Below are 27954 nucleotides of genomic sequence, written 5' to 3'. Positions count from 1 at the left end.
AACGAAGTTCAAACAACACTATTGCTAAAGGAAACATTTGAAGACAAAAACACCAATTTACAAACAATACACATGCAACTGAAGATAGCAAAACACTTACGCAACCAACGTAGTGGTTGTACCATTGGGAAGCATTTTAAAATAAATTTGTCATTATCTTACATTCAAATTTTCTACTTATACACACACATTTTACGTTTTTAACTTCAGACATGTTCAACATTTTCTAAACCATTTGAATGTCAATAATAATAACATAATTTATATTCGTCTTCTTTTTTTCTGAGACGCAACCACAATCGATAATCGAACAATCCATTTAAGACACATCTTGATGATTTTGTTTACCTAGAAAATAGAATATAATTAGTATTATAAATCTAGCAGTTATTAATTATAACAGGTATGAAGTGTCAGCATTTAACAAAAAAATCGCTAAAGTAGATTTGTTTATAGCTCTAAACGAAAAATAATATAGACAGAAGAAGTATACTTAACAACAAAATTATTTTCCTTTACCTGTGTATAATATGACGTATTTTTGTTTTTATAGTTGATGTTTTTCTAAAATTGTTTAACATTACACAGCAGTTTTATACTTTTACTTTAATCATCCCTTATTATTATTAACTATGTGTTTACATTGTATCACAGATCAAATTTATTCTTTCATTGTGTGTAAATTTGTGTCACTACGTTTTTTGATTTAGTAAAGTCATTCAAATTGATATTTTATAGTGTGTCTTTCTATGTTGTTATGTTATACTATTGTTTCAGAAAAGGGAGAAAGTTTAGAACCATTTAAACGTTTAATCCCGCTGCAATTGTTTGCACCTGTCCTAAGTCAGGAATCTGATGTTCAGTGGTTTTCGTCTGTTTATTTGGTTTATAAGTGTTTTTCGTTTTTTTGTTTTTATATAGATTAGACCGTTGGTTTTCCCGTTTGTATGGTTTTACACTAGTAATTTTTGTGGCCCTTTATAGCTTGCTGTTCGGTGTGAGCCAATGTTCCGTGTTGAAGTACCTTGATCTATAATGGTTTACTTTTAAACATTGTTACTTGGATTGAGAGATATCTATTGTGAAATAAAGTCCTGAGCACAGTCCACATACTTTCAGAAGCCAAACCTTTCACTCATTCTTTGATACAAATCGATGGGCATATTTCGACGAGTAAAATGTTTCAGTATTGTTTTAAATCCTATTAGTCAATTTGAATAACACAATTAAAGTTGAAATATCAATTGAATTATTATGTATACTTTGGATGAGTTAATAACATTAACGGTACCAATTTTCCTGCACCAGATGTTCAAAAGTTCAAAATGCTTCGAAATAGTTTTATTAAAAGAACAAACATTGTGTTCATTGATTTAAGACTTGTGTGCATATGTGATAACAAAATGTTCAGACAAGGAATGGAACAAATAGATCAAACGCTTTATGTACGGAAATTATCCGGTATAATGAACAACAGTATAATAAGTAAACGAGAATAACCATACCTCCAAAATAGTTTGTGTTGGTGGAAGATCTTTTATATTTTGTTCTTCATTTATTCACAACTTTTGGACAACTTGATCAGGACATGTTATAAAGAAACCTGTCATTTGTTACAGACTAATGTAGTTTGCCCTTTAGATATCTTTCGTTGTTAATCTTCTGAGAGTAGTTATCTCATTGACGTTTATAGCAAAGATGTTCTTTTATTCATATTTGTGTGAATTCATACATTTGAAAGATATATTTTCAATCACCACAAATAATAGCAAGCAAATAAATATTCCAATTTGTGATAAATTTTGGAATATACAGTTTGTAATGTTTTTCTTTTTATAATACTTCGAAATTTCCATTTCTTTTGTTCAATTTATCGCTTACAAGAAATTCAAAGTGTTATTTGCTACGAAATCGACAAAAAATACGAGTTTTGTATTGTAAACATTTATCAAATCAGAATAAACAATATTTCTTTATTAGCAATCAGTTTGATCATTTGCGTCAAAATAAAATCATAAAAAGCCATGAATTATGTAATATTGACTTTCAAGTAAACTAATTTAATTCCGTATTCATACAACCTTCAGTTTGGATATATTTGCGCATGTATGCGTCAGCATGTTCACATATTTAAAACAAAAGTATGCAAACATTGAAAATTGAATAAAAGAAAACACTTAAAATAGCATATTTACAGACTTATCTGGTCCATAAGTAATCAGTTTTATGTAGATAAAAAGAAGATTCCATTTTTAACTTACACATGAAATCAAACAGACTTAGCAAAATTCGATTGTACATGCTCGCTATCTTTATATATGTAAATAAGTATATATGAATATGCTTTGGTCGGGTTGTTGTCTCTTTGACATAATCCACATTTCCATTCTCAATTTTATTTACGTCTAAACATGATACAACCTTATTACAGACCATCGGATAATAGGTGGTTATATAGGGCTAACAACAACGTACTAGCAATATATATATATATATATATATATATATATATATGTATATTGCTATCTCAAATTTAGCTCAACGATGTTTGCTCAGGTCTAGGCAGTGTTTTCGTAGAAGTATGAAGTTAAAAGTAGAGGTTCCAGCCCCGGTCGGAGAGGAAGTAAGGAATCATATCTACTGATTTTCTACGCATTACATATATACATTTCTCTAATTCTTCGTCAATTTTTCCCTTTCTTCGCCCTTTGTATAAAAGAAATTTAATCAATGTGTGGTTAGTTTAATCTCAGTTATTCATTGGTTTAAATCCGATTATGACGTCGAAATGTCTTGCTTTCTTCTTAATTTCCTATTGTAACAGCATGAAAAAGGTGACCATGCCTGATGACGTCACATAGAAAAAAAACCATCTTTTTGCAGATCCTTCGAAAAGGAGGAATAAGTTTGCCTGCATGTTATTAGAAAATCATTAGAGAAACCGATTCCACCACCAAATCTCGTGTAATACGTTTTTTATTCACTCGACAGTTAAATTTTAAATATTTAAAAAGCTCGCGTTTTAAATTTGAAAATTTAACTGTCTCGAGTGAATAAATATCGTATCACACTCGATGCAGTGATAGAATCTATATTTATATATATATGTATGTAATTGAAAATGGAAAATTGTCAAAGAGACAAAACCCGACCAAAGTACAGCCCAGACACCAATGGGTCTTCAACACAGCGAGAAAATCACACACCCGAAAACAGGCTGTAGCTGGCCAATAAACAAAAATGAGAAAAAGGACATCACAAATAAATCTATAAAATATGAATGAATATATAAATTAACAGATATCCTTATCAGTATGATAATAATGATGTAAAATTAATCACATTTATTCTGATTTGACTAAAAAATAGTAAACGTTATACATTTTAAAAACCAAAGTGGACGATGGTTAAGTATTTACAAAAGAGACAACAGTGCAATATGATCTGGTACAGTCCTAAACTTTCACAAAAGTTAAGTTATAATAGTTTGGTATAATTCAATAAAACTAAAAAAAGGATATTCAAAACCAAATTACCATCCTATTTGAAGTAGTTCTATATTTCTGTCAGATACAAAATGATTTAATTTTGATTAACTGAATGTATTCGATGTAAAAACCCAAGAGCTTTTATAATTTGCGATAATGTTTCAAAATTGACGTAAACTGCAATTGGTAGCTCTGTATAACGTTTTGATTTTATAAAAACATAAAAAACTGTAGACTAATTATGTTTTTTGATGTTATAAAGATTTTTTGTATACATGAAAGTTTTATCAACTTTAAAAGGTTTACCCTGTGAGTAAAACAAGTGCAGAAGAAAGGAGTATGCCCAGTAAGACCCCTTTTGCCCCAAAATATAGCGGTTTTACAAAAATGTTAGAATGTAAACTATTAGCTATTTATCGGAGTGTGGAATATTTCTGTTACATAGATATGGGATATTTTTGACAATACAATGCACATGTATCGGGTACTTTATATGAAGTCATGCTAAATTACTGAAATCTTCACAATTTTATCATTTGAGGTACTAGTAATTTTAAGACGGTTTACTTGTTAAATGGAAGTGGCCGCATTTGTGTTCCTTCTTAATATTTAAATGTAAGTGTATTTGATGATAATACATAACATATCTAAGGGTTGAATTTGTACATGAATGCGGCCACTTTCATTAAAAAAAAAAAACATTTGAAAAGTGACATATTATGGTATATTTGAAATATTTTTCATATTTAAGCTTGAATTTGGCTAAATCAGTTCAAATCTTTCACGTAAACTAATTGAATCGACTGAAGTAGACAAAAGTGTTTAAAAAGTGACCAAAATCTTTCATCAGATGAACCTGAAGTTTGAGGCCAAAATCGGCCCTTACCGGACCCATACTTTAGTTTTGCTCTTTTGGGAATTCGTTGCAATTGCTAATTCCTATCTCGAAACTAATATTTGAAAAGCATATATGTTTTGAGATATTCAATAAAACAAACTTAGCATGAAGTATTTATATTTTTTTCATGCTATCAACCTCACTAGGACTTTTATTTTACTATATCATTTATCATTTACCCTATAGTAATTTTAAAACTACATACTTGTAAAATCTACGTTATTCGGTTAAGTTTTGATTTAACAGTAGTTTTACAAAACATATTATAAAAATGACAGTATAGTTTTATTATTTAAAGTGAATTGTTATTTATTTTTGTTAATATTGTGTTATTTTGTTGATATACGATATCTTACCTCATATCAAACATTCATTCAAGATGAGTGTTTCTCATAACAGTAGCATCTCATACATAGATAAATAAACAAACGTCCGTTAACAATTTCTTTTTTAATATAAGGTTGACAATAACTGCTCTTGTGATACCATTTTTGAACAGGTTTTGGGATAGCGCATTGACAATTCGGTTCAAAGATATAATATCGCTCACAGCACGATTTACCCTTAAATACAATTGAACAGTTTCCGCCGTGATGCTCATTTTTGTTATAAATATCTTTCGGAATGAACGTTTCGTTGGTTGTCATATTTCTATCAAAAATGAATCCGTTTTGAAATATCCTGGTAACCTCTATAGTATGATTAAATGTTTTCGTGTATATCACTTTTATACAGACACATGACTTTTTAATTTGAATATCTCCTCCTTCATTCTGAGAATTAAAAAAAGGTCATCGTTGACTTGATGTGTCATGTTTTGTGCCAATGGAAGAAGATCGTCAGTGAGTGTATAGTGTTGAATCAAATATGTGATAATTTAAGGAAGTTTTTTTTCATAGCAGATCTCAGACAGTCATAAATATTCTACACCAGTGATGATTTAAAAGTTGACATATTGTATAGATATATTTCTATTGTTGAAAAAGTTTGTTGTACTGTATATACTTTTGGTATTTTAAATCGATTTGTTTTTGTCTCATTGACGTATACTTTCTATCTTTTTTCACTTTGCTTGAGCTTTCCGAAATGAAAAAATCACTTTGAAAACTTATATCAGATACTACAATAAGACCACTATTAACCAGTAGTTGAGGTCGTTTAAAATCAAAAGGTCAATCATCTGATGAAAAACTGCTTTACCTCCAAGAGCTTCGTGCATTAATTTTCTGTTTATCGTGGGTTTTTTTTCGTTTTTTTTGCCATGATGTTGTCTGCCCTTTTCGAATCATGATTTTTACTTCTGAAAATTATGATTATCTGTGAGGCTTTTCGGCAAAAATTGCCTCGATTCAATGATATTTTGCTTCGAAAGTATTCAAAAATTTCAAGTTAACGTTTTGTCATTGTATAACATTTATTCGTTTGTGAAATTAACCTGTAAATATAACAAAGAAAAATGGACTAGAAATTTGGAACTACGCCATTTTCCAATTTCCGTTTGATTTGGTTTTGAAGTCATTCTTATAGATAGATATTACTTATTATATGAAACTTTAAACGAGGTTACAATTAAAACGGAATAACCACACCACTATGTTTTGAAATATGCTTGAAATTTTCCAATTGACTATTATCTAAAATTACATATGATTACATTCCAAATAGGATACGTTTCAACTCACTAGCGACATGTTTTTGCTGTCAAAAATTATGTCCTTAGATAGTCCGAGCAAGGGTAATCTTATGACTATCCAAGCCTGGAGGTGTTAATAAAATTTTATTTACAACAATTCATCTTCTTCTACAGCAGAATAATAAGTCCAATATATTTAAATATGAATACAGGTATTATGATATACAGTAAGATTAATAATTATTTATATAACTATAATAACGACAATAAAATACAATGAAGATGAAATATAGAGAACAGATATATATCACGCATTTGTAGACTTAAAGAAACGTTTGTGTTAGGATAATTCTATAATATGATGTTGAATGTCTTTTGTGAGAGTTTGGACACCAGGAAATAGTTATATTCAAGGAGATTTAGAGACTCTCATGATTTATCAAAAAGAATTGAAAACAAAATATACATTGAATGTCACCATTTTTTCACCGACTGCTCTTTTATGTTGTTTAAGGCAATCAATAGTTACGTTAAAAAATTATTTTACCTCATTTAACATTAATCTTCAACCGTTAGATGAATTGAGCTTGACAGTTTTACATACACTTCATATACAGCTGGTGTCTTTAATGAGTTTTCACAGGTTGAATTCTTCGGAACATTTTTTTATACATTGTCGTTAACCGAACTGCAAATCTCATTTTTATAAAAAAAAAGTATTCAATCTAATGTCATTTTGAAGACATCAAACGGCTATACAAAACAATATTTGTGACGGAAAGGATTTTATGACTATCTTAAGGCGTCCTTATTTCATGATATTGATAAAGATTTATCCTTTTTAAGACAATTAAGAGTGAGATAAATTATAACACCTTCTTATGCTACGTCTTAGTCAGAATATAGGGCCCTCCCTGTCTCTACGTATTTTTGCTAGCAATAAAACAATTTTTAATCCATAATTTTCTTAAAAACAGCTGCCTTTACCAAGCCAGAAACATGACAGCTGTTTTTCGAAATTTAGAAAAGACTTTATTTCTTAGTAATAAATTTACTTTGCACTGTCTGTTTGAAATGCGTTGAAACAGAAATAAAATTGAGAATGGAAATGGGGAATGTGCCAAAGAGACAACAACCCGACCATAGAAAAAAAACCAACAGCAGAAGGTCACCAACAGGTCTTCAATGTAGAGAGAAATTCCCGCACTCGGAGGCGTCCTTCAGCTGGCCCCTAAACAAATATATACTAGTTCAGTGATAATGAACGCCATACTAATTTCCAAATTGTACACAAGAAAGCCTATCTTTTTTGTTCATAATCTGCATTGAGACGTGGTCTGAAGCTAAAGTTAGCTATAAAATATTTAATTCGTAAAATTTATTAAAAAAGAAATGACTAAATAGGAGGATCTAAAATAATACACCATCTAAATTCCGTTATAATTTCTAAATTTGTTGAAGAACGACGAAAGATATAAAACGGACATTTAAACTCATAAATCTGATTTAATGAGAGAGCATCATCTGTATAGTGGAAAGAGAAGTTAATGTATAATTCTAGCTTATTTTGAAAATGAGTTCAAATAACAATACCGATAGTTTTGTTCAAAACTCTTTATATATTCTAGTATCAGTTGTTTTCCATTCGTTTGATTTATTTGAGAGTTTGAGTTTGGCATTTGGAAAAAGACTTTCAGTTTTGAGTTTTGAATTTTGCATAGTGTTCGGTATTTTTGTTATTTTACTTGTTATCTTTCAATCTGTCTTTAAGTTAAGAATGTGGTATACAAGTGAAAACGGTTATATTGAAAGATGATAGAAACTTTGAGTTATGTACTCTAACAGGTCTTTCGTCGAATATTCCAGCATCCACAACTGATAAACAGCGCCCTAGATATGGTAGATTAAAATTAAACGTTAAGCCTAGATTTGAATGCTAATAAATGTATGTAGTTTTGGGTATCCAGCCAGTGAAAGACGGTTAGGTTCATCATCTTTTGTTAAAACTTCAGAAGAGCATAAAACAGTCTTGTGATCGTTAAAAATGTTATATTTGGTTAGCGTCGTTGATGTATATATAGGTAGGACAACATTTGGAGTTTGAAGATAGATGAATCATGTGTATTCATTGATTCATTCAGTTTTTTCCTTTAGTTTTGATCAACAAACTCACAGCCATCTTTAAGAGTATCTCTGCCTTCTTTTCGCTTTAAACCCATTGCCTGGTATAATCATCGACTGAATTCATTAATATTGCAAGTTTTGTTTCCTATTGAAATGAGCTCACTATATTTCTGACCTTTGAATAACACATTTCGCAGAAAAATGTTATTGACAATGCTAAGGTCACAAGTAATAACTTGGCCAGTCGGATTCTATATGAATGAGGAACTAGCCTAGAACTAGTGCAATGAGGAGGTTTCAGACTGAAATATTTATTTTTTTCAAATCCTGCAACAAATGTTTATTATCATAAATCTTAGCTTTAATAGATGTGGAAGTTTTTGAATATTGAATACTGTGTTGATTCATTGTCAAGTCATACACTTTCATATTCAAGCTTAAAATAAGGAGATGTGTCATGATTGCAAATGAAACTACCACCATAGTTCTAATGATGTGAATGCAAGCAATTATATGCAAACGTACGACGTTTTACAATGATAAAAACCCATACCATATAGTCGGCTTAAAAAACCCCATCATGAAAAATATAAAACAATGGTTTTCTTATTTGATGAAGGGTTTTCAAAGTAAAAACAAAATCTTCAATTATTTTTTTTGACGTTTTCATGGGCGTTTTAAGATTAGTTCAATAGATATCACTTGTTCTTCGAAACAGACTTTCCTTACCCATATTCATTATGAGTATATGCAACCTCTTATCCATGTAAGTTTCAGTCCTTGTATAAATGCATTTTAACATTCTAAACCACAAATATAACACTTTTGATATACAAATAAATCATCTGGCTGTATCTGGTTTATTTTCTCAAAATGAAGGCATAAGTTTTATTGGTTCAATAGCACATAATATCTCATATGGACTACGGATTTATAGAAAAATATGATTTAATATATATGTTGTCAAAATCATGATCTTTTAAAGGAGATACTGTTTTGACAATTTTTTAAAAAGTTTTATTTATTTATAATTCATATTTTTTAACACTGGCTTATAATTGTAATAGATCAATTTATCTAGATCAAATGAATACAAATTCTAAGGAAGTTAATGATCCAGAGCTCCAGATCAGTTCTTACTTATAAGAAATTTTATCTAGAGTACGTTTTGTGCTACCTATGTAAATTACATTTACAGATTATATAACAAATCGTAATATTTCTGGTAACTTTTGGTTTTATAAGCATATCTCCTTTTATCTATTTTTAACAATATATACATGACCAAATTTTTTAGTAGTTATTTTATTTAAAATGGATTTTTACCAGAACTAAGACTTGACAGTTGTAAGTTTTTCTTTTTCAAATTGCCTTTTCAGCCATTTTTTGTCTCGTGTGTTTATCATAACAAGTAATAACAACTATAAAAATCATTTTGATTAGGAATGTTTGACTAATGTTGTTGTCTATTACCTTTAATTTGCTTTGGTTTGATATACGTTCTCGTTATCTACCTTTGAGAGTTATTGAAAAATCATGAATTGTTAGCCGTCAACTAAACACTAGTTACACAACGAACAATTCAAAGGTTCAACCCCGAAATCACAAACTTTACATTTAGAATTAAAGATGAAGCAACAAAAATCCCACCAACGTAATAGTTGTGCCATTGACAATTAGTTTTTATTTCTAAATAATAATTTCTGTCCACTTTCCTTTTGAAAGACCTATTGTATGAGTTATGATGATATTTTTTTTTCTTCCGTCAAACTTTGTTTTGTTGTGCAATATGTCGCCTAGATATTTGTTATAATGTATCGTAGTGTATGCACTTTTAACTTTCATCCATTTAAGCTACACAATTTTCTTTGTAAGAGTTATATCCCCATTCACAGTTCATCTAGTAGGAATCTGATTCGGAACAAAAAAAGAAGATATCGTCAAAACTTCTTTTTCTGAATTGTTCCTTACATCATCAGGAATTTTGGATCAAAGCGATACAGTGAAATCTTACGGGAGTTTTCTTACTTTACCAAATAAATTAGTCGGTATATTTTTGTAACTTTTAAACCGTTAGCTGTATTACCCTAGAACTTTTTTCATTTGAGGCCCATGGATATTAACATAGAAACTGAGTTCAATATTGCAGGTCAAGGTCATGTTCTCAATTTTGATTTTTTTTTTTTTTTTTGTATCTACTCTGACACTTTTAAAGATATATATAAAAAGAACTAGTGTAATTGTTTGTTTGATTGTGTTGAAGATATGATAAGTTTGGTCTGAAACAATATAATCTTATTTTTATATACATATACACATTCATGGATCTACAATCTGTCGATACCTGTATCTTGGCATTACACAAGGTCATGTTCTTCTCTGACTGTTTATGACGTCTTTACACTTCATTATATGTATATTCTTCTGATGAGTTGAGCATTTTTCAATTGATTTTTATAGTTCGTTCTTATGTTGTACTGTTACACCACTGTTCTAGGTAAGAGAGGGTTGGATCCCGATAACATGTTTAACCCCACCACATTCTGTAGGTATGTGCCTGTCCCAAGTCAGGAGCCTGTAATTCAGTGGTTGTCGTTTGTCAATGTGTTACATATTTGTTTTTCGTTATTTTTTGTACATATATAAGGCCGTTAGTTTTCTCGTTTGAATTGTTTTACATTTGTCATTTTTGTTCATTTTATAGCTGACTATCCGGTATGGAATTTGCTTATTGTTGAAGGCCCTACAGTGACCTCTAGTTTTGTCAATTTCTGTGTCATTTGGTCTCTTGTAGAGGCATTGGCAATCATACAACATCATCTTTTTTATAAAGAAGTTTTATAGGAGTTATTGCACCTAAAATGTTTAGATACAAGGTTAATTGATTATTACTTCAAGTTAGTTCATAACACATTCAAAAGGTCTTTTAAAAAACGTTAGTTGTCATATAACCTTCAAAACTTCAGGAAGTGTCCTTTTTTGCATTTTTTTGCATAAAAAGTGAATAGAAACCATATTTATTTTAGATAGACAAATATAAACCGATCATTTGAGACCAGATTTCACCTTCATTAAACCGGAAGTAGTAATTATTTCCCTTATTACAGGCAAAAGAATGTAAATATGAGACCGAAAGTGACATTTACTAAACCGGATGTTGCAAGGTATCTCTTTTTTACATGCTGAATTATATAAAAACCATATACTTTTTGGAATCTGTGAAATAATTTATCATACAAGACTGGAAGTGACATTATTTAAACTACAAGTACCAAATACACACTTTTTTTTTAGACAAAAATACATAGAAAACATATATTTTTTAATCAGTAAGCAAAAGAAGCTTCTTTAATACAACTTTGAAAATTGATGTGGAAAGATCTTTAATGGTTCTCTGAATTACTAGTATAGATTTTTAATTGCAATAAGTTTTATTAACGTTTATCAATTGTTATTCCTTAGACACACACCTTTTACATTTTTTCATCAGATGTTTCACATTTTTAAAACAATTTTAATGTCAAAAATTATATAATAATCTGTATTTTCCGTTATCATCTGAAAAGAAGCTACTGTCGATATATCTATTTCAAAACACATCTTGATGATATCTTTACCTACAAAAAAGAGAATATAATTAGAAGTAGTCTATGTGTTGTCAACTATACTAGATTTGAAGTGTCGGCATTATTTCTCAAATAGCTTTTATACCAAATAATAGTTGTGTTTTTTATAACTTATAGATATATATTTTTGACATTTAGATTACATCTCCTTTTATTCATACGTATACATACTTTAATCAATTTATAATATCTCTTTCCTACTTGCAAAATGTTTAATTAGTTTATTGTTCTAATCAACGGAAAATTTGAAATGAAAATTACTGCAAATATTTTATTTTCAAGTATTAAAGAACACTCTGATTCTTTTCACATGAGATTATAACGTTGCTTCTTCTGTCTAGTGTTTTTTTTTAAGAACATCTTTCATAACCTTTCCTTTGATTTTTTTTTTATAAAATAATTAATCATATGCCCTTTTCTTTATAAAAGATTTCTTTGATCTATCTTTTCAGCATTCAGGAACTAATGTTTACATTTTGTCTAGTAAATTTTAAGCAGATAGACGATGTGTTGGTTCTTCTGAAAGAAAACTAAAAAAACTCTCATGCATTGCTTTATATACCTATAGGTTGTGAACAGATGTTTTCATGCAGCAATTTATTTCTTTTGGTCACATTTTTATATTTCATTGCGTTATTAAATTCACATTAAGTGTTAGTAGTAATGCCAAACTCTCAGTTTAAAGAAAAAAATGTAGTCATATTTGGGTTACATTATAATTGTAAGATAAACATGTTTTTCGTCTGACTTTTACCTAGTTTGCATGGTTGAATTGGTTTGATAATAAGGTCTAAACAGTAAAATAATAAAAAATTCCGAACAAGGGATATTATAAATGAAAAGACCCTTAACAAATGGAAATATCAAAAGGTCAAACACATCAAACAAATGGTTAGCAATTTTAATGTTCCATACTTGGTACAAATATTTCCTTATGCTCAAAATGGCGGATTAAACCTGGTATTATAGCTAGCAAAACATCTCACTTGTATGACAGTCGCCTAAAATTTCATAATAAAAAAAAGCAAACAGACATTATAGATATACACGTCAAAAACCGAGCAGTGCGGTTGTCAAAATTGTGTTGTTATCTTACTCACTATAACAACACTCAACTATGTCAACAAAGAAAAACAATATAGTATGTAGACACTCTAGTTACTTTATTTGCAAAAAGATATCAATTTATCTTATACGATTGATAAATGAGTTCAGCTCGGTTATTATGCACTTTCAATCTTTTATTCTGTCATAACAGTTCAAACAGGATACATTATAACTGACGGAAAGCTCTTTCAGATGCAAAACAGCTTAGATTCATTCATTCAAAACATTCGATGCAAAGCAACAAAACACATTTTTTCATTATTGCCATTAGCAGCAGTTTACAGTTCAATTTATAGAAAGATGCAAAAATGTAGACTTATTGTTTTATTAATATTGTTAATTCTCTTTGTTATCCAACTGTTTATAAGTTTAACCGACTTAAAAATGTCTAGCCTGTGAGTATAACATAGAGGAAATATGTCCTCCCTCTTTAATGTATTATTTGCATTTTTTGCTAAACTAGTATCACTTCTTCAGGAAAACCCAAACTAATGTTAGCAAAGCTTATATAAAGATATTTTGAAAAATTCTAGTGTAACATAGTAGGCATAAAAATTGAAATATTGATATTTTTTGTTCTCATTTAATCAGACTATCTGTATTTTCCTCGGATTGTGAAGGGTCTGTTTTGATCATTCTTTAGTTTTCGATATTGTGTTTATCTTTTCATAATTTTTTTTGTTTGGTCGTGGCTCACTCAGTTTGTTTTTGACTTATGAGTTTGAATATCCCTTTGGTATCCTCTACCTCCTTACTAGGACTCAACATACACTATTAATATGATATGTACCGTATCGACATTTTGACATTGAATATACAACTACATCTTTTCTTTTACAAAATTCAAAATTACAAATAGTTTTGAAAAATTATCTACTATCAAGAATGACAGTACTACCTTACAAAACGTAAACCCGAGTTGTAAATTGCTATTGTTAATTTAACATTATTTTTGTTTATAAGCAATAGCTTACCTTATATTAAAGAATTATACAATATGAACGTTTCTCATAGCCACAATAGCATCTCATATAAAGACGCTGATACAAACGTTCACGAATCATTTCTTTCTTAATGTAGGGTTGGCAAACACTTTTTGTGTGATAAAATTCCCGAACTGGTTTCGGGCTTTTACAGTGACATTCCGTTTTATAGAAATGATAACTGAAAAACGTTAAGCCCTTGTATTTAATTGAACATAAGTTACTTTCATGATTGTTATCATCATAAATATCATCCGGTTCAGTGTTTATTTCATTGTTTGCCATTTTCTAAAGTAATCAAAATGGAACCGTTTCGATATATTCTGGTTAACTCTATGTTATGATAAGCTGTTTCTGCTGTATGACTTTAATGCAGACACATGACTTGTGTATTTAAATAGCTCCTCCTACTTTAGTTAAATTGATTCCGATGAAAAGTAAAGAATTAATCGTTGACTGGAGATTTTTAGGCATAAACTTTCAGTTATATCTTCAAATAACAATTTCTTGATGTTATAGAGGAAAATTTATTTAAAGAAATCTACCCTCAACTACAACAATTAATATCAGAGAGTAAGATGTCATGAATTCATATCAGCAGGTTAAGTACCTTGAGTTTATTTCGTTATACGCGAGCATGTTTTGATATGGTATTGAGTTTTTGTTCTGCAATCTATAAATCTATCTCAAGAAATGATTTTAGTGTTCTGTTGTTTACGTTCTTTTTGGTATATTGCAGTGTCTGTTGTAATATCTTAATTGATATTATCATCTAAGGAATATGGTAGTAACATCAGATATTAAATTGTCAAAACCATTCTAGTAAAATCTTCTAACAGCCTAGAAATGTTTTACCGCGTACATCATACTTATATGTTTGAAACCTTTTAGTTTGAAATATACTCAATGTCGCGATTTTTGTTTTGACTTTTGGAATATTCAAAAGAATTAAAATTTTTAAAATTAATGTGTTTTCGTTTAAATTCTGTATACTTATTGCATTTTCTGAGTGAGGATTTTTGTGTAATTATCTTATTTTTTAACGAACAGTTCTTTATATTTCAAAAGGAAGACTTTTAACAAAGTTTATTTTTCCTTCCTTTGTCACATCTATACTCTATGTACTTAAAACATATTTGTACACATGACATTTGGATCTTTGCCATATGTCATTCGATATGATTTTGAACTCTCATATAAATAAAAACACTATCAGATATTTCAAGTGACTCATTTCATGTCACAACCGTCTTGTAAACAGGAAAATAGACCAATCACGCCATTTTGTATTGAAATTTTCAAATGACAATTATCTAAATTCACCTAAATAATTTCCATAACAACTAGCAGGTTATACTACTGTTATGTTAGAATTAAACAAAATGCATATAATATGGTTTTTGTTATATGCAACTTGAATTGTCATGATTTTATCTTAAAATATTTTCAACAAACATCCAGTATAAAATAATATGTACCGTATCGATATTCTGACATTGAATAAACATCTACATTTTTTTTTTTAAATAGTTTTGAAAAAATATCTACTATTAAGAATGGCAGTACTGCGGCGCTTTACAAAACGTAAACCTGAGATGTAAATTGCTATTGTTAATTTTACATTATTTTTGTTTATAAGCAATATCTTACCTTATATTAAGTAATTATACATGAATTTTTCTCATAGCCACAATAGCATCTCATATAAAAAGACGTTGATGCAAACGCCCATGACTCATTTTCTTTATAATGTAGGGTTTGCAAACACCTTTTGTGTGATAAAATATCCGAACTGGTTTCTTGATTTTACAGTGGCAATCCGTTTCATAATAATAATACTAGTAATAATCAAAAAACGTTTTGATTATGTATCTAATTGAACACGAGTTGCTTTCACGAATGTAATCATCATAAATATCATCAAATTCAGTACACGTTTCATTGTATGCCATTTTCAAAAATAAATATAATAATCTTAAAGTCATCAAAATGGAACCGTTTCGGTATATTCTGGTTAACTCTACGTTATGGTTAGCTTTTACTGCTGTATTACTTTTATACAGACACATGACTAATGTATTAAAATATCTCTTCCTACTTAAGTTAAATTGATTCCAATGAAAAGTAAAGAATTGCAAACATAATCGTTGACTGCAGATTTTTTGGCAGAAACTTTCAGTTATATCTTCAAATAATAATTTCTGGATGTTATAGAGGTAACATTTATTTAAAGAAATTTACCCTCAACTACAACCATTAATATCAGAGAGTAAGATATCATAAATTCATATCAGCAGGATAAGTATCTTGAGTTTATTTCATTGTACGCGAGAATGTTTTGATATGATATTGAGTTTTAGTTTTGCCTCGATGCAGCGATTTTTGCATTGATAATTTTAATAATAAAAAGAATTCTAGTTTTTAAAGGTAATGTGTTATCGTTAGATTCTGTTCACTAGTTGTATTTTACTGAATGAGGCTTTTTGTTCAATCGTCTTATTTTTGTCCGAACAGTTTTTAATATCTCAAAAAGATGAAATTTAACGCTTTTCCTTCATTTTTCATATCTATACTCTATGTGCTTAAAACATATTTGTACAAATGACATTTGGATATTTGCCATATATCAGTCGATATCAATAAGTAAACACTATTCAGATATTTCGATTGACCCATTTCATGTCGCAACCGCCTTATAAACATATACCATGGATCAATCACGCCATTGTGTAACGAAATTTTCCCGAAATTTCCAAATGACAACTATCTAAAAATACCTTAATAATTTCCATTACAACCAGGAGGTGATACTACTGCTTTTTACGTTGTTAAAATTAAACAAAAGGCAAATAATATGATTTATGTAATATGCATCTTGAATTTTTATGATTTTGTCTGAATATATTGTAAACAAACGTATAGTGAAAAATCCAGGATTAAAATTGTGTACATCAGATACGCGTTGGTCTACAAAAGACACATAAGTGACGCTCGAATAAAAAGGGTAAAGAGCCAAACCAATTAAAAACGGAAATATAAAGTACTGCCATTAAGTGGGAGGTTCGGCTAGCCATGAAACCCAGTATGAACCACCATTTTAGTCTGAAAATACCTGTTCCAGATCAGGAATGTGACAGTTGCTTTCCGTTCGCTTAATAATTCTAATATCAATTGTTCTGCAATTCACCTTTTTGATTTAACCTCGAGTTCGATATTTTTCTTATAATAATTATCTACTGAAACATTATTTATAAATATAACTGGCATAGTCTTCTAATGATATAAAAAATTCATTCATTTCAATAATGTTTTTTTTTAACAAAAAGTAGAACATAGGTTTTGTAGAATAATTCTATAATCTCTTTGAACCAAAAACAGACAGAAATGAATAAGGCCAATGAACGAATAAAAGCCATACAAAACATACATAAAATCCAAAACCTAGCATAGGCATTGTCCAATGGATGCAACAGTTCGAAAAAAAAAATAAACAGTACCAACATGATCCTGATTTTATAGTATACAAGTTCGATTATTTATAGCTATATTTATAAAGGTAAATCATTACTATAACATGAATTAAGATAAAAAAATATTCATGACATACAGCAATTCAAAAGTCAGAGTTATCACTGATATACTGAATGGAATTACCCAAATGCCAAAGCAAATGTCTACAATGTTTCCGAAATATTTTTATCATATCTTAAATGATTCCTTACTGTAAGTCATACTGACAGGTATTCCTTCTACGATTAATTAACAAAATACAAATCATATGTTGTTCCATTGTAAAGAATCTGCAGGTTGTGTCAAGCGAAAAATTAACTATTATACTTGAATGAACAAAAAATGTACTTGTATTAAAAACACAAGGCTATCCGAATTATTTTGTATGAACATCTCTAAATCCTCTTGCATGTTTCTTCCTGTACTGTTTTACTAAGAACCAGATTAGAACGACCAGTAATGGTACTCCTACTACAGGTAATACTATTGCAAGGGCGAGTATTCCTCCGGTCACCATTATAAAATAGTCAATTTAAAGGAATAAACGGTTGTTATTCTGCGTTAACAATGCACTGTGAGGTAAACATATCAAATTATATACTTCGTTGGTGACCTATTGATTGGACCGTTTCATTACAAACAGATAACAAATTTGTACAAATTATAAAAACACTAGTCTATATAAATCATGGTTTTGGTAATATCATTTTTTTTTAAATACATAACCTTAGCAAAAAATAACAGAACAGTTGGTTAATTTTGTAAATTAAGTTAGAAATTGTTAGACCTAGGTTCAAAGTGCCTCAGGTAAATTTTTCCATATCTGTATTAACTCAACTTAAAGGACTTTGTTTCGCATTAAGCTCATTAAATGTTGATTAATGTATAGATATCTAATGCTGACAATTTTAGGTTTCGGGCCTACCTGGTTAAGTGAATTTTGAAAAGCGCTATGGATGCATCAATTTATTGATAGTTATTTTTATGAAATATGTCGTCGTAATTTTTGCCACATTGCATTAAGCATCCTGCAATCAATCAATCATCTGAATATTATTAGGAATTTATACATTTTCAGCATTTAATTATCAAGTTAATATCTTTGTCTTCTTACCATCTTAAAAATACATATGGCAACACATATACACACATGGTCTAGTGAAGACGATATTTAGTCTTTACAACTTGTTTTCATAATGTTACCGTCAAACAGGTTAAGCATTATGAAAAAAAGGGAAAAAAAGGAACATTATATCAGTGAGAGTCGTTCAATATATTTTGATTTTGTTAAGGCAGGTGAAAAGGGTTTTATCAAATGAATTAACCGAAGAATTTGAGACCGCCCTGACTGTTGTGAATGATTTTTTTGTGACAATTACGGTTAAACAGCTGATCGAGAAAAGAGGTGAATGTAGTCAACGTGAAATGTAAAAAGGCATGTGTAAAATTGTACAGTTCCTCAGGTTAGGAAAGAGGGACGAAAGATACCAAAGGGACAGTCAAACTCATAAATCGAAAATAAACTGACAACGCCATGGCTAAAAATGAAAGAAGACAAACAGACAAATAATAGAACACATGCCACAACAGAGAAAACTAAAGAATAAGCAATACGATTCCCATTGTAGTTTATAATCATATATAAGTTGTATTTTTTTTTTTATAGAATTTGATGTTAGTAACATATTTTTTTGTCCCTTTTAAATTTTTACTTCTTTTCCCAAATCGTTCTGTTAAAAAATGTCTAATTAACTAAATATTAAAAAGAATATGTGGTATGATTGCCAATGAGACAACTCTCCTTAAAGTGAACTATACCTGAGCTATGAAGAGATAAGTTAAAGGAAAATACCTCAAATTATAACTTACCTAGTGTTAGACATGTATTCTTGACGTGCATCGCAACTACATTTACTAGTAATTATAAATGCTTTATGCTGCCTATGTTTACGAAAACAGTCAGCATGAAGATGGATGAAAACTCCGTCCTTATTCATATCCGACATCTCCCGAAAATTGACATCTCTATTTAAGACATAGGGATATTGGTTGCAATAACAATGTCTAAGAAAGATATAGTAAGTTCGGTCATTTCTAATAAAACACTTTCTTATCATTTTACACTTATTACTAAAGTGCTTTTCATATACACTATCATCATCATTTTCTTCGACACTTATTAAACTTTGCATATCAAAATTTTGATTGTTTTTCAAATTCAGTACTTTTAACTAATACTTGTATAAAAGAAAACATATGTTTTATATCTTCGCTATCATATATATATATATATATTTCTGTTGTATATGATTATATTTAAATTCTGGATTTTCTGTTAAGTATAATTAATCTCCCAATCGTTTTGTTACACGTTTTTTTCCAAGTGGTTCTGACGTGATAAGTAAATCAATACTTGTAATTTAGCGAAGACTGTCAACGAAGGCTGGACTTTATTTGTTAAATTTTAGGTAATTTTTAAGGAACACTTTTTAGATATTCGTCGCGACGTCAATATAGAAATTTGTGTGTCTTTATTTAAGAAGCGATAGCTTAATAAGTGAAACAAAGGTCTACATTAATCCAACTTATATAAAAATAATAAAAAAAAATGTATGTGTCGTGTCGTTTTCAGAATGAAGAAATGTTCCGAAAATGTATTCATTTTGTTTTTACTGAATTTATACTCCGTTATGGGCAATGGATAGTTTTGAACCTCATGTCTTGTTTAGTTACAATCTGATTATACGGTTATCTTTAGTTATGCAGTACGAATTTGGACACCATAATTCAGTTGCCAAAGGTATCTATAGGTATGTTTATCCTAAGGCTGTGCGATACATCATTTGCGGTTTTAGCTAATAATGCATGGAAACATTGTTTTCATATTTTTACACAAAAATCGATAATACATTCAGTAATCCTCTAGCCTACCAACCTAATTTGTTTTATCTTCTATTAATAAAGCATCATTTAAAACGGAGGACTTTACTAATGATATCATCGGTCCTTTCTAAGATTTAAACGCATTTTCTTGCAGTCAAAAAGTCGCTAAACTTATCTGACAAACTATTGACTTCCAACGGTTCGGTTTATATGTGTATTCAAAAACAAAAACATATAATACAGTGTGTACGACTTTATCTTTCTTAAACATTGGATTTTCCAGACTTTTTACCGCTTATCACCATATAGAAATTTAAATATGAGAATAATAGTTAAATACTGTGGTGAAAATGTCATATTTGGACATATTGAAACTCACATCCAGGTCATGAAATTACATAACAGTGATACCAGTCAATATGTTGAACAAATAAATGATATGTTGTGGTATGATTGCACATGCGATAACTATCCCCCGTAGACCAAATGACGTGGATATTTAACGATTTGGGTTTTAGTCGAAGAGGTTTCAATTTTATGGTTCTCAAACGTATTATACTTTTGGCTTTCCAACTTTTTGTTTCATGTGTGCCTGATGCAGATATTTCCTGAATCATGTGTGAAATGAACTGGAAACATATCAGAAATATTTGGTTTTTTATCATCTTACATTTTAACTCGCATTATACATTTGATGTATCTGAATTTACGTTCATGAGTAACGCTCATAATCGAAAAGTCGTAGGACAAAATGAAATAACCCAATGTAATACAAATATTGGTTTCTCATTTTGATAACCTGACATAAACATTTGCAAAAGAAAAACGATAAACACCATTCATTTATTAAGCCGAAAATCACGAACAAGATACATTAGCAGCTATGTTTTATACAAAAGAAAGAGTTCATGTTATCATCTTAAATGGGCACTAGCTCATCTAGCTGTCAAATTCATGCTCACAGATTTGGCTTAAAATTCTCATGTTTGATTTATAACCATGCAAAACATTTATTCAATTTGTAAAAAGTGTAAAATAAACAACTTGCAAGTGATTAATTAATCATCAATGTTTCTTAGCGTAATTTGACAAAATTAACCATACTGGCTGCTAACAAGGATTTAGTTTCACTATTTCACTTTGATTAATGATTGAACAAAAAATGAAATCGTACTTTTGATTTTGAGCTAGTGACCATTTAAGAATATAAATAGCAATTGTTATCAAACACTGCAGTATGACAAATGTACAAATACTCAGTTTTGCGACCATCATTTGATATACTTTCTTAATTTTTTTCTTGAAATAGCAGAGAATATGTATATCTTGTACATCTTCTAATAAACATAGTTTTCTTTTTCTTTGTGGAACATCTTTCTTTAGTTGCCTGCAATGAAGAACATGATATGTATATCATTCCAGATAAATAAAGGCAACAATAGTATACCACTGTTCAAAATTCATAAATCGACAGAGAAAAAACAAATCCGGGTTACAAACTAAAACTGAGGGAAACGTATCAAATATAAGAGAACTACGACACAACTGAGACACAACACCGAAATGTAACACACACAGAAACGAACTTTCATGTAACAATGGACATTTTCGTGACTTGGTACAGGGCATTTTATGAAAAAATGGAGGGTTAAACCTGGTTTAATGGCATGCCAAACCTCCCACTTTAATGGCAGTGTTAATTATAACCTTAAAATGACAACATTACACGACAGTGTTAAATCCGAATAAACTAAATCGATGATGGTGTTCCTTGAAAATCTATGTTTTAAAAACAGAACCATTAATTTAATGGTAGAATTTAAGATTGGTGGAGTTTCATGAAAACTTAAATCTAATAGCATTGCATACTAATATTATAATTGCTTAATAATGTACTCTTATTCATTTAGAAATCTGTTCAATTCACAAAATGTTCAAATCAATAAAATGTCGACTTACCTAGTCTATTATATGATCTGTTAACATTTCCACAATAGCATATCATCAGAAGATGTATCACTTTTTTTCCACGTTTATATCTGGCTTCTCTATGTTGTCTACAATGAGGACCAACGTGGACAAATTGGCGAACTGGTCGCTGCAAACTGCAGTAGCATTTTAACTCAAACAAGTAAGCACCTTCATATGTTGGGTGCATACCTTTGTATTTTATACAGCATGCCTCATCCATTAGTTCTTCTGTATATTCATATGCTTCTTGAGTATCAGTAAAATTAGAATCCATTGATTTGTTTTATAGAAGTATTTGAAATTGGGCTAATTGTATTTGGTTTTGTTTCTTTGTAAAAACAAATATATTATATATATCGTTGTAACAAGATATAATCATGTTAAGTCTTCAGCTCCTCCTACTTTTTATTTATATCGGCGCAGTCGAACAGCATAGAATTTTTAAACGTAATAGACCATCAATATTTTCCAGTGTTCAACCCACCATTTTTTTCTAAAAATATCCTATACAAAGTCAGGAAAAAGGCTATTGTTATTTTAAAGTTAGTTTCTGTGTGTGTTGCATTTTAGTGTGTGTGTTGTGTCATTGTTCGCCTCTTATAATTGATGTGTTTCTCTCTGTTTTAGTTTTTAACCCGGATTTGTTTTTTGTCAATCGATTTGTGAATTTCGAAGAGCGTTGTCTTTATTTATGAGACGATATGTTCAGTTTGACATTTCATTTTGATTGTAAACCATATCTTAGGTTACTGATAAATTTCTATTAATTTGATTTTCTAAATAGTGTAGTGGAATCAATTTTTTAAACGAGAATAGGTAAGGGAATGAATCATTGTCACGGCTACTGAACAGTAACACATTAAATAAATAAAAAATTAAATGCATGTTAGGCAGAACAAATGATAATTTTTTTAAATTTTAAGATAAACCTTTATTTTACAATATCCCAAATCCGATGTTAGTATAAAATTTTAACAATTATCAAATATATAAAACGACATGCAAAACACGTACGAAATGGTATATGCAGCTGTCAAATGTGATACAATATGGCTTTGTTCATGTGAACAAAATGAAAAGTTTAAGGTACGAAATTGTCATTTTGGGTACAAAGGCAATGGCACAAAATCACTAGCTTCCTTGGTATTCAAATTTATCAATATTCAATAGGCATATACTCTATTACAATAATTAAAGATTTGTTTCAATAAATATTTATTCTTTAAATTATAACTAATACAAATTAAACGTCAATTGAAAACATTGATGTACTTTCGAAAAGTCTTTTAAAAATCTGTTCTTTTTTTCCGTCGTCACTTTGTAAATATCTGTAAAACTGTGCAGCTATTAGTTCAACCATATTTTGAATACATTTTTTAATCTCTATCCTATCCTTTAAATGTGCCAAAAGAAATCAAACTTGTCTTTCTGGTTCAGTTGCAGATTAATTAAATATTATTTTGATGGTAACTCAGCTTCGTCTTGGCATTTGAACTTTTTGTCATGCTTCTTCATTATACCTGTAAAAATGTATAGTAATTATGAAAAGTGTATGTTATATTTGAAAATGCAAATAATTGTAAGTTAAAAGAGAGAGAAATTAACTAATTAGAAATCGATAATCATAAGTTCAACAAAACCAGAAATCGTCAGGACTTAGTTTGAAATGACATAAAACAAAAAACAATAACAAAACATTAAACAAATATATAATTTAAGAATACCAGTACTGTAGTTGATGATGATGCTACCTTCAATAGGCGCAAATGCAGTTTAACTGGCGACGCGTAGATATATTGGTAAATTTTAGCCAATTAAAACAATTGTTACATAAGAATTGCATTAGAATGAAGTTTTGACATATCGACAATATTTCAAAAGAAGATATGAAAAAATACATGCGGCTAAAAATCTTTCATTCGACACTCGTCATATGCTTCTCTCCTAAATGGTAACTAATTACCACTTTGTCATTGCAAAACATTTTTTTAAGTTGACACATCAATAATTAGTTACATCTAACCAAATGACGTTCTCATTTGAAAACAATAGTATTTACATGCGCAATAATCAGAAAGCCTATGTCATCTTATCGGTTTATAGTGTAATGAGATTGGTTTTAAACAGGTTTAACACATTATTTTCTTCAGTAAATATATGTTCTAAGTTTGGAATACGACAATTGTTTTCCGTCAACTAAGCTGAATGTTCGGTTTTGTCAGTTTTTATGAACCTTCTCTTTTTAATTTACTATGGAGTTCGATTTTTGTCATACGTTTTTAATAAAAAAAGAAGCAATAACTGAATAATATGATAAAGCAGAAACATTCTATTTTCAGTTCACTATTTTTTTATTCGCTATACATACAATGTTTTGTATTCTTGATACTTTAGTTGATATATAAGAAAAGAATAATATACCTTTTTACTTGTAGCCTTATCTTGAGTATGAGTATGATTCATGTCTACAATAACAACGTCGCAAAAATTTCTGCTTGTAACGTGATACTCTCTCCGTATCATATGTACAGTGTTTTCCGCTAATGTGTAGGTCTATGCTTTCACCTAGATAAGTTGATCCTTGTATCTTAAACTCTTTATGAACGTTTCTCTTTTTCAAACCGCAGAGACATACCATAAAAATAACAATAACTTTGTATTTGTCATCCACGAAGCCAATTTCTGTTTTTATTTGACAATCTAAGCCATGTGTTTCTATATTCATATTGTCACTGTGAAACTCGTCAATATTAGTTGGATTCGACATATCAATATTTCAAAATGTGGAAAGTGTTGTGGATTGTAAAGCATTGATTGATAAGACTGAAAGTTGCATGTTAAATAAGAAGAAATGAACAGTTTCATTGGATGTTATTAATACATTTTATGATATTCCAGAATCTGTTTAAAGAACCCCAAATTTTGTCTGGCATGTGGGAATTATTCACAGACTATATATGACACAACAAAGTTATAAATAAGAATTACCTTTGTTTGATTAAATGATGGCAATTAAATGTTGAAATAACAGAAAAGGGACACCATGCAATAAATGTATCACGAGATTGTGTTGTCAAGTTACCTGAGCGTGTTAGTATCAAGCCTTTTACTATCTCTTTTATGTCAGTTCTTATATGTGTGTGATACAAGGCAAAACTAAACCAATGTAATGCTTTATAATAACCATCATCGATAAGTGTAAAACAGATATTTCGTCAAAAACATGTAGATGTTAATCAACCTAAAAACTTAAATTATCTTTAACCCCTCCCCTTGTCCCCAAATAGAATTACTCCGGATCCGGATACTATTGAAAGGTATATACAATTACTAAATCCTATGTAATTTAAGTTAACATGTTAAATAATATTAATTCAAAACATACTACTAGTTTACGTTTCAAATCAGACATTTAAACATTTGAATATATGTGTGGGTGTGTGTATGTGTATAAATTCTCTTTATTTTTGTATATATAAGAATAAAAATAACAAGGCTGTGTTTAAATATCTAAATCAATTGCAGTCACGTTGAAATAAACAAAGAATAATTTCCTTTACCTGAACTATTTTTAATATGTTGTTTGTAGGCAATGAAGAGGAAATTTTTAGCAGGGAGTGACGTGTGTATCAATAATAACTTTAAAATGGCGGATGCTAGAGATCCTGTGAAAAGGAAATGTGATATAGATGATAATATAACATCACATGGCGCCTCTAAAGTTGTTGCAGTAGAACTAAATAAAAAATTACCAAAAGCGAAGGAAAACGAACAGGACTCGATTCCGTCTGATGGTAAGTTAAAATATAATTCGTCGTTGTATTGCATAACTCAAAAGTCGTTTGCAGCATGAATGAAAAAGTTATCATAAATTTTAAGATTTTTTATCAATAAAATATTAGGAGTGATAAAGTATTGATATTCAAAAATAATGCAAAAATTGTATCGATAAACTTCCTAAGGGACCAATCGGTGTTAACAGTAAACAACTGCAAATTGTATTAACATGTCAAACACCTAGGGAAAAATATGTGATTGATTGATTGATTGTTGGTTGCTTTACGCCGCATTAGCACAAAAAGGCTATATCGCGGCGAGGGAAAAATATGTGTACGTAATATTAAAATCGGCAGGAAAATGAAAAAAAAATGATAACAAATTAACTTAAAAAGGCAAACGACATAACAGTAGTGGTCAATACAAGCCTAATTGAAATTGATTAATAATGAAACAGCAACCTCGTAAATGTAATCGTTAAAAAGATGATTAAGTACGACTACAAGACCAGCGTGAAAATAGTAAACAAAATACAAAAACAAAGCCAAAAGCATAAGATTTAGTACACCAATTTTAAAATTATATATTGTCGTACGTATATAACTGGATATATTTATATTTCGTGTGATGTACACTTTTTCTTTCTTGTCTGGCTTTCTGTTCCTGTAAATCTTAACTGCATTCTACCAATAATTTTTACACCGGTGATGATCGTAAGTGCTTTATAACATAAATATAAGTCATCATCTTAGTCCAGGCTGAAATCTGGAAAAAATATCACAAACCAGAAGAGGACAGACTAAAGATAGGCAACCTGAGTTTATCAAATGTCATGGGCAGCATAAACATTCTATAACAGCCAACAAAATTAAATTTAAAAACCGAATGTGTCACTGTTAATACAGGGTTTCATTTGATTTCAGATGAGGATGGTTATCCAGATTTACATCTTGATCCTGATGTTATAGCTCAACGGAAGAGAGACAGAAAAAACAAAAAAGAAAGTATTGAGAAGTCGAACAGTTAAACAAAAAGAATAACTTTTATGTAAATCTTAATACCGCAGTGATTATTTTGAAACTGATACGTTGTTCAATTGAAACTGAAAACAGCCTTTATACGTTTTATCATTTAAATGACCTTCGTGGTAATTATCTGAATCTTTTGATGTATATTATAGATGTATGAAAACTTGCCTAAGATATGTTAGAGTATGCATTTTTTTATTGTATCTCATAAGACGTGAAACCTGTATTTATTACGATTTTTTTTCATTTTGTGCTTATGTATTATCATATCATAACAAAACCTTGTGTGTGCAAGTTCAAATATCATCTTGTCAATTTACATTGAAACCTAAAGACTAAAGGATTGAATGACTGCATGTATAAATGTATGATTTAGACTAGTTTTATTGATTACAAATAAAATTTTGTTAAAGAGTATTTTTCTTAATTAAAATTTCACTAGAAACATACTGTTTAAAGCAATATTTACTCCATCATCTGACGTTTTGTGATTTTGGAAATAAGACGATAAGAAACTCATAACATCAGAAGAAGTAACTATGATTATATTTTATTCAGATTATATGCAAATAAATATATATAGCCCGAATAAGAAACAAATTGTTTGCTGAATCATTTAAATGAGAAATCGAAAACGCATTGTCAATTCTGAAATTGGTTTACTTGTCATATTTAAATTTGATGGTAGTTTGTGAATCAAACGGTTGAAATTCTAACAGGGAACAAAACAAAGCAAATAACATTGTTGTACCATGTTTTGCACCAGATTCGCCTTTCCTTTTAATATTAAACGTCTCTTCAGTGATGCTCAGGTCAAAATATTTGAAAATCCAAAGCTTATTAAAAACAGCCGAAAAGGTAAAAGAAAAAAATGTAGACACAGTCAGGCTAGTAATAAGAGAACCGATAGAAATTGAACAGGAAGT

At 29.6% G+C, this 27954-nt stretch overlaps 1 protein-coding gene and 2 long non-coding RNA genes across 6 annotated transcripts in view; 1 reads left to right on the top strand and 2 right to left on the bottom strand.

The window, feature by feature from the left end:
• The window catches only part of LOC139514711 (uncharacterized), a 64052-nt gene extending 36579 nt beyond the window's left edge, over positions 1-27473 (top strand). For 2 of the 4 annotated variants that reach the window (XM_071304282.1, XM_071304281.1), the window contains 2 exons: positions 25813-26017; positions 26924-27473. In XM_071304282.1, the coding sequence (XP_071160383.1) occupies positions 25813-26017; positions 26924-27027 (309 nt within the window). In that variant the 3' untranslated portion in view covers positions 27028-27473. Of the gene's footprint in view, positions 1-14282; positions 14461-25812; positions 26018-26923 lie in introns of those variants that run through there. The other 2 variants (XM_071304284.1, XM_071304283.1) reach the window with 2 other exon arrangements.
• On the bottom strand, positions 22-5085 carry LOC139515012 (uncharacterized). The gene is made up of 2 exons (XR_011662796.1): positions 4743-5085; positions 22-348 (listed from the first exon to the last, which is right to left on the bottom strand). It is a non-coding gene; the product is annotated as an uncharacterized lncRNA (long non-coding RNA).
• LOC139514713 (uncharacterized) lies at positions 21081-25051 on the bottom strand. The gene is made up of 3 exons (XR_011662665.1): positions 24645-25051; positions 22212-23743; positions 21081-21639 (listed from the first exon to the last, which is right to left on the bottom strand). It is a non-coding gene; the product is annotated as an uncharacterized lncRNA (long non-coding RNA).
• Positions 27474-27954: the final 481 nt, after the last annotated feature.

The sequence above is a fragment of the Mytilus edulis genome, chromosome 3 (genome assembly GCF_963676685.1).
Source record: "Mytilus edulis chromosome 3, xbMytEdul2.2, whole genome shotgun sequence".
NCBI classification, from domain to species: Eukaryota; Metazoa; Mollusca; class Bivalvia; order Mytilida; family Mytilidae; genus Mytilus; species Mytilus edulis.
Note: the sequence above shows the minus strand (reverse complement) of the source record. Positions and strands in the feature narration are given on the sequence as shown.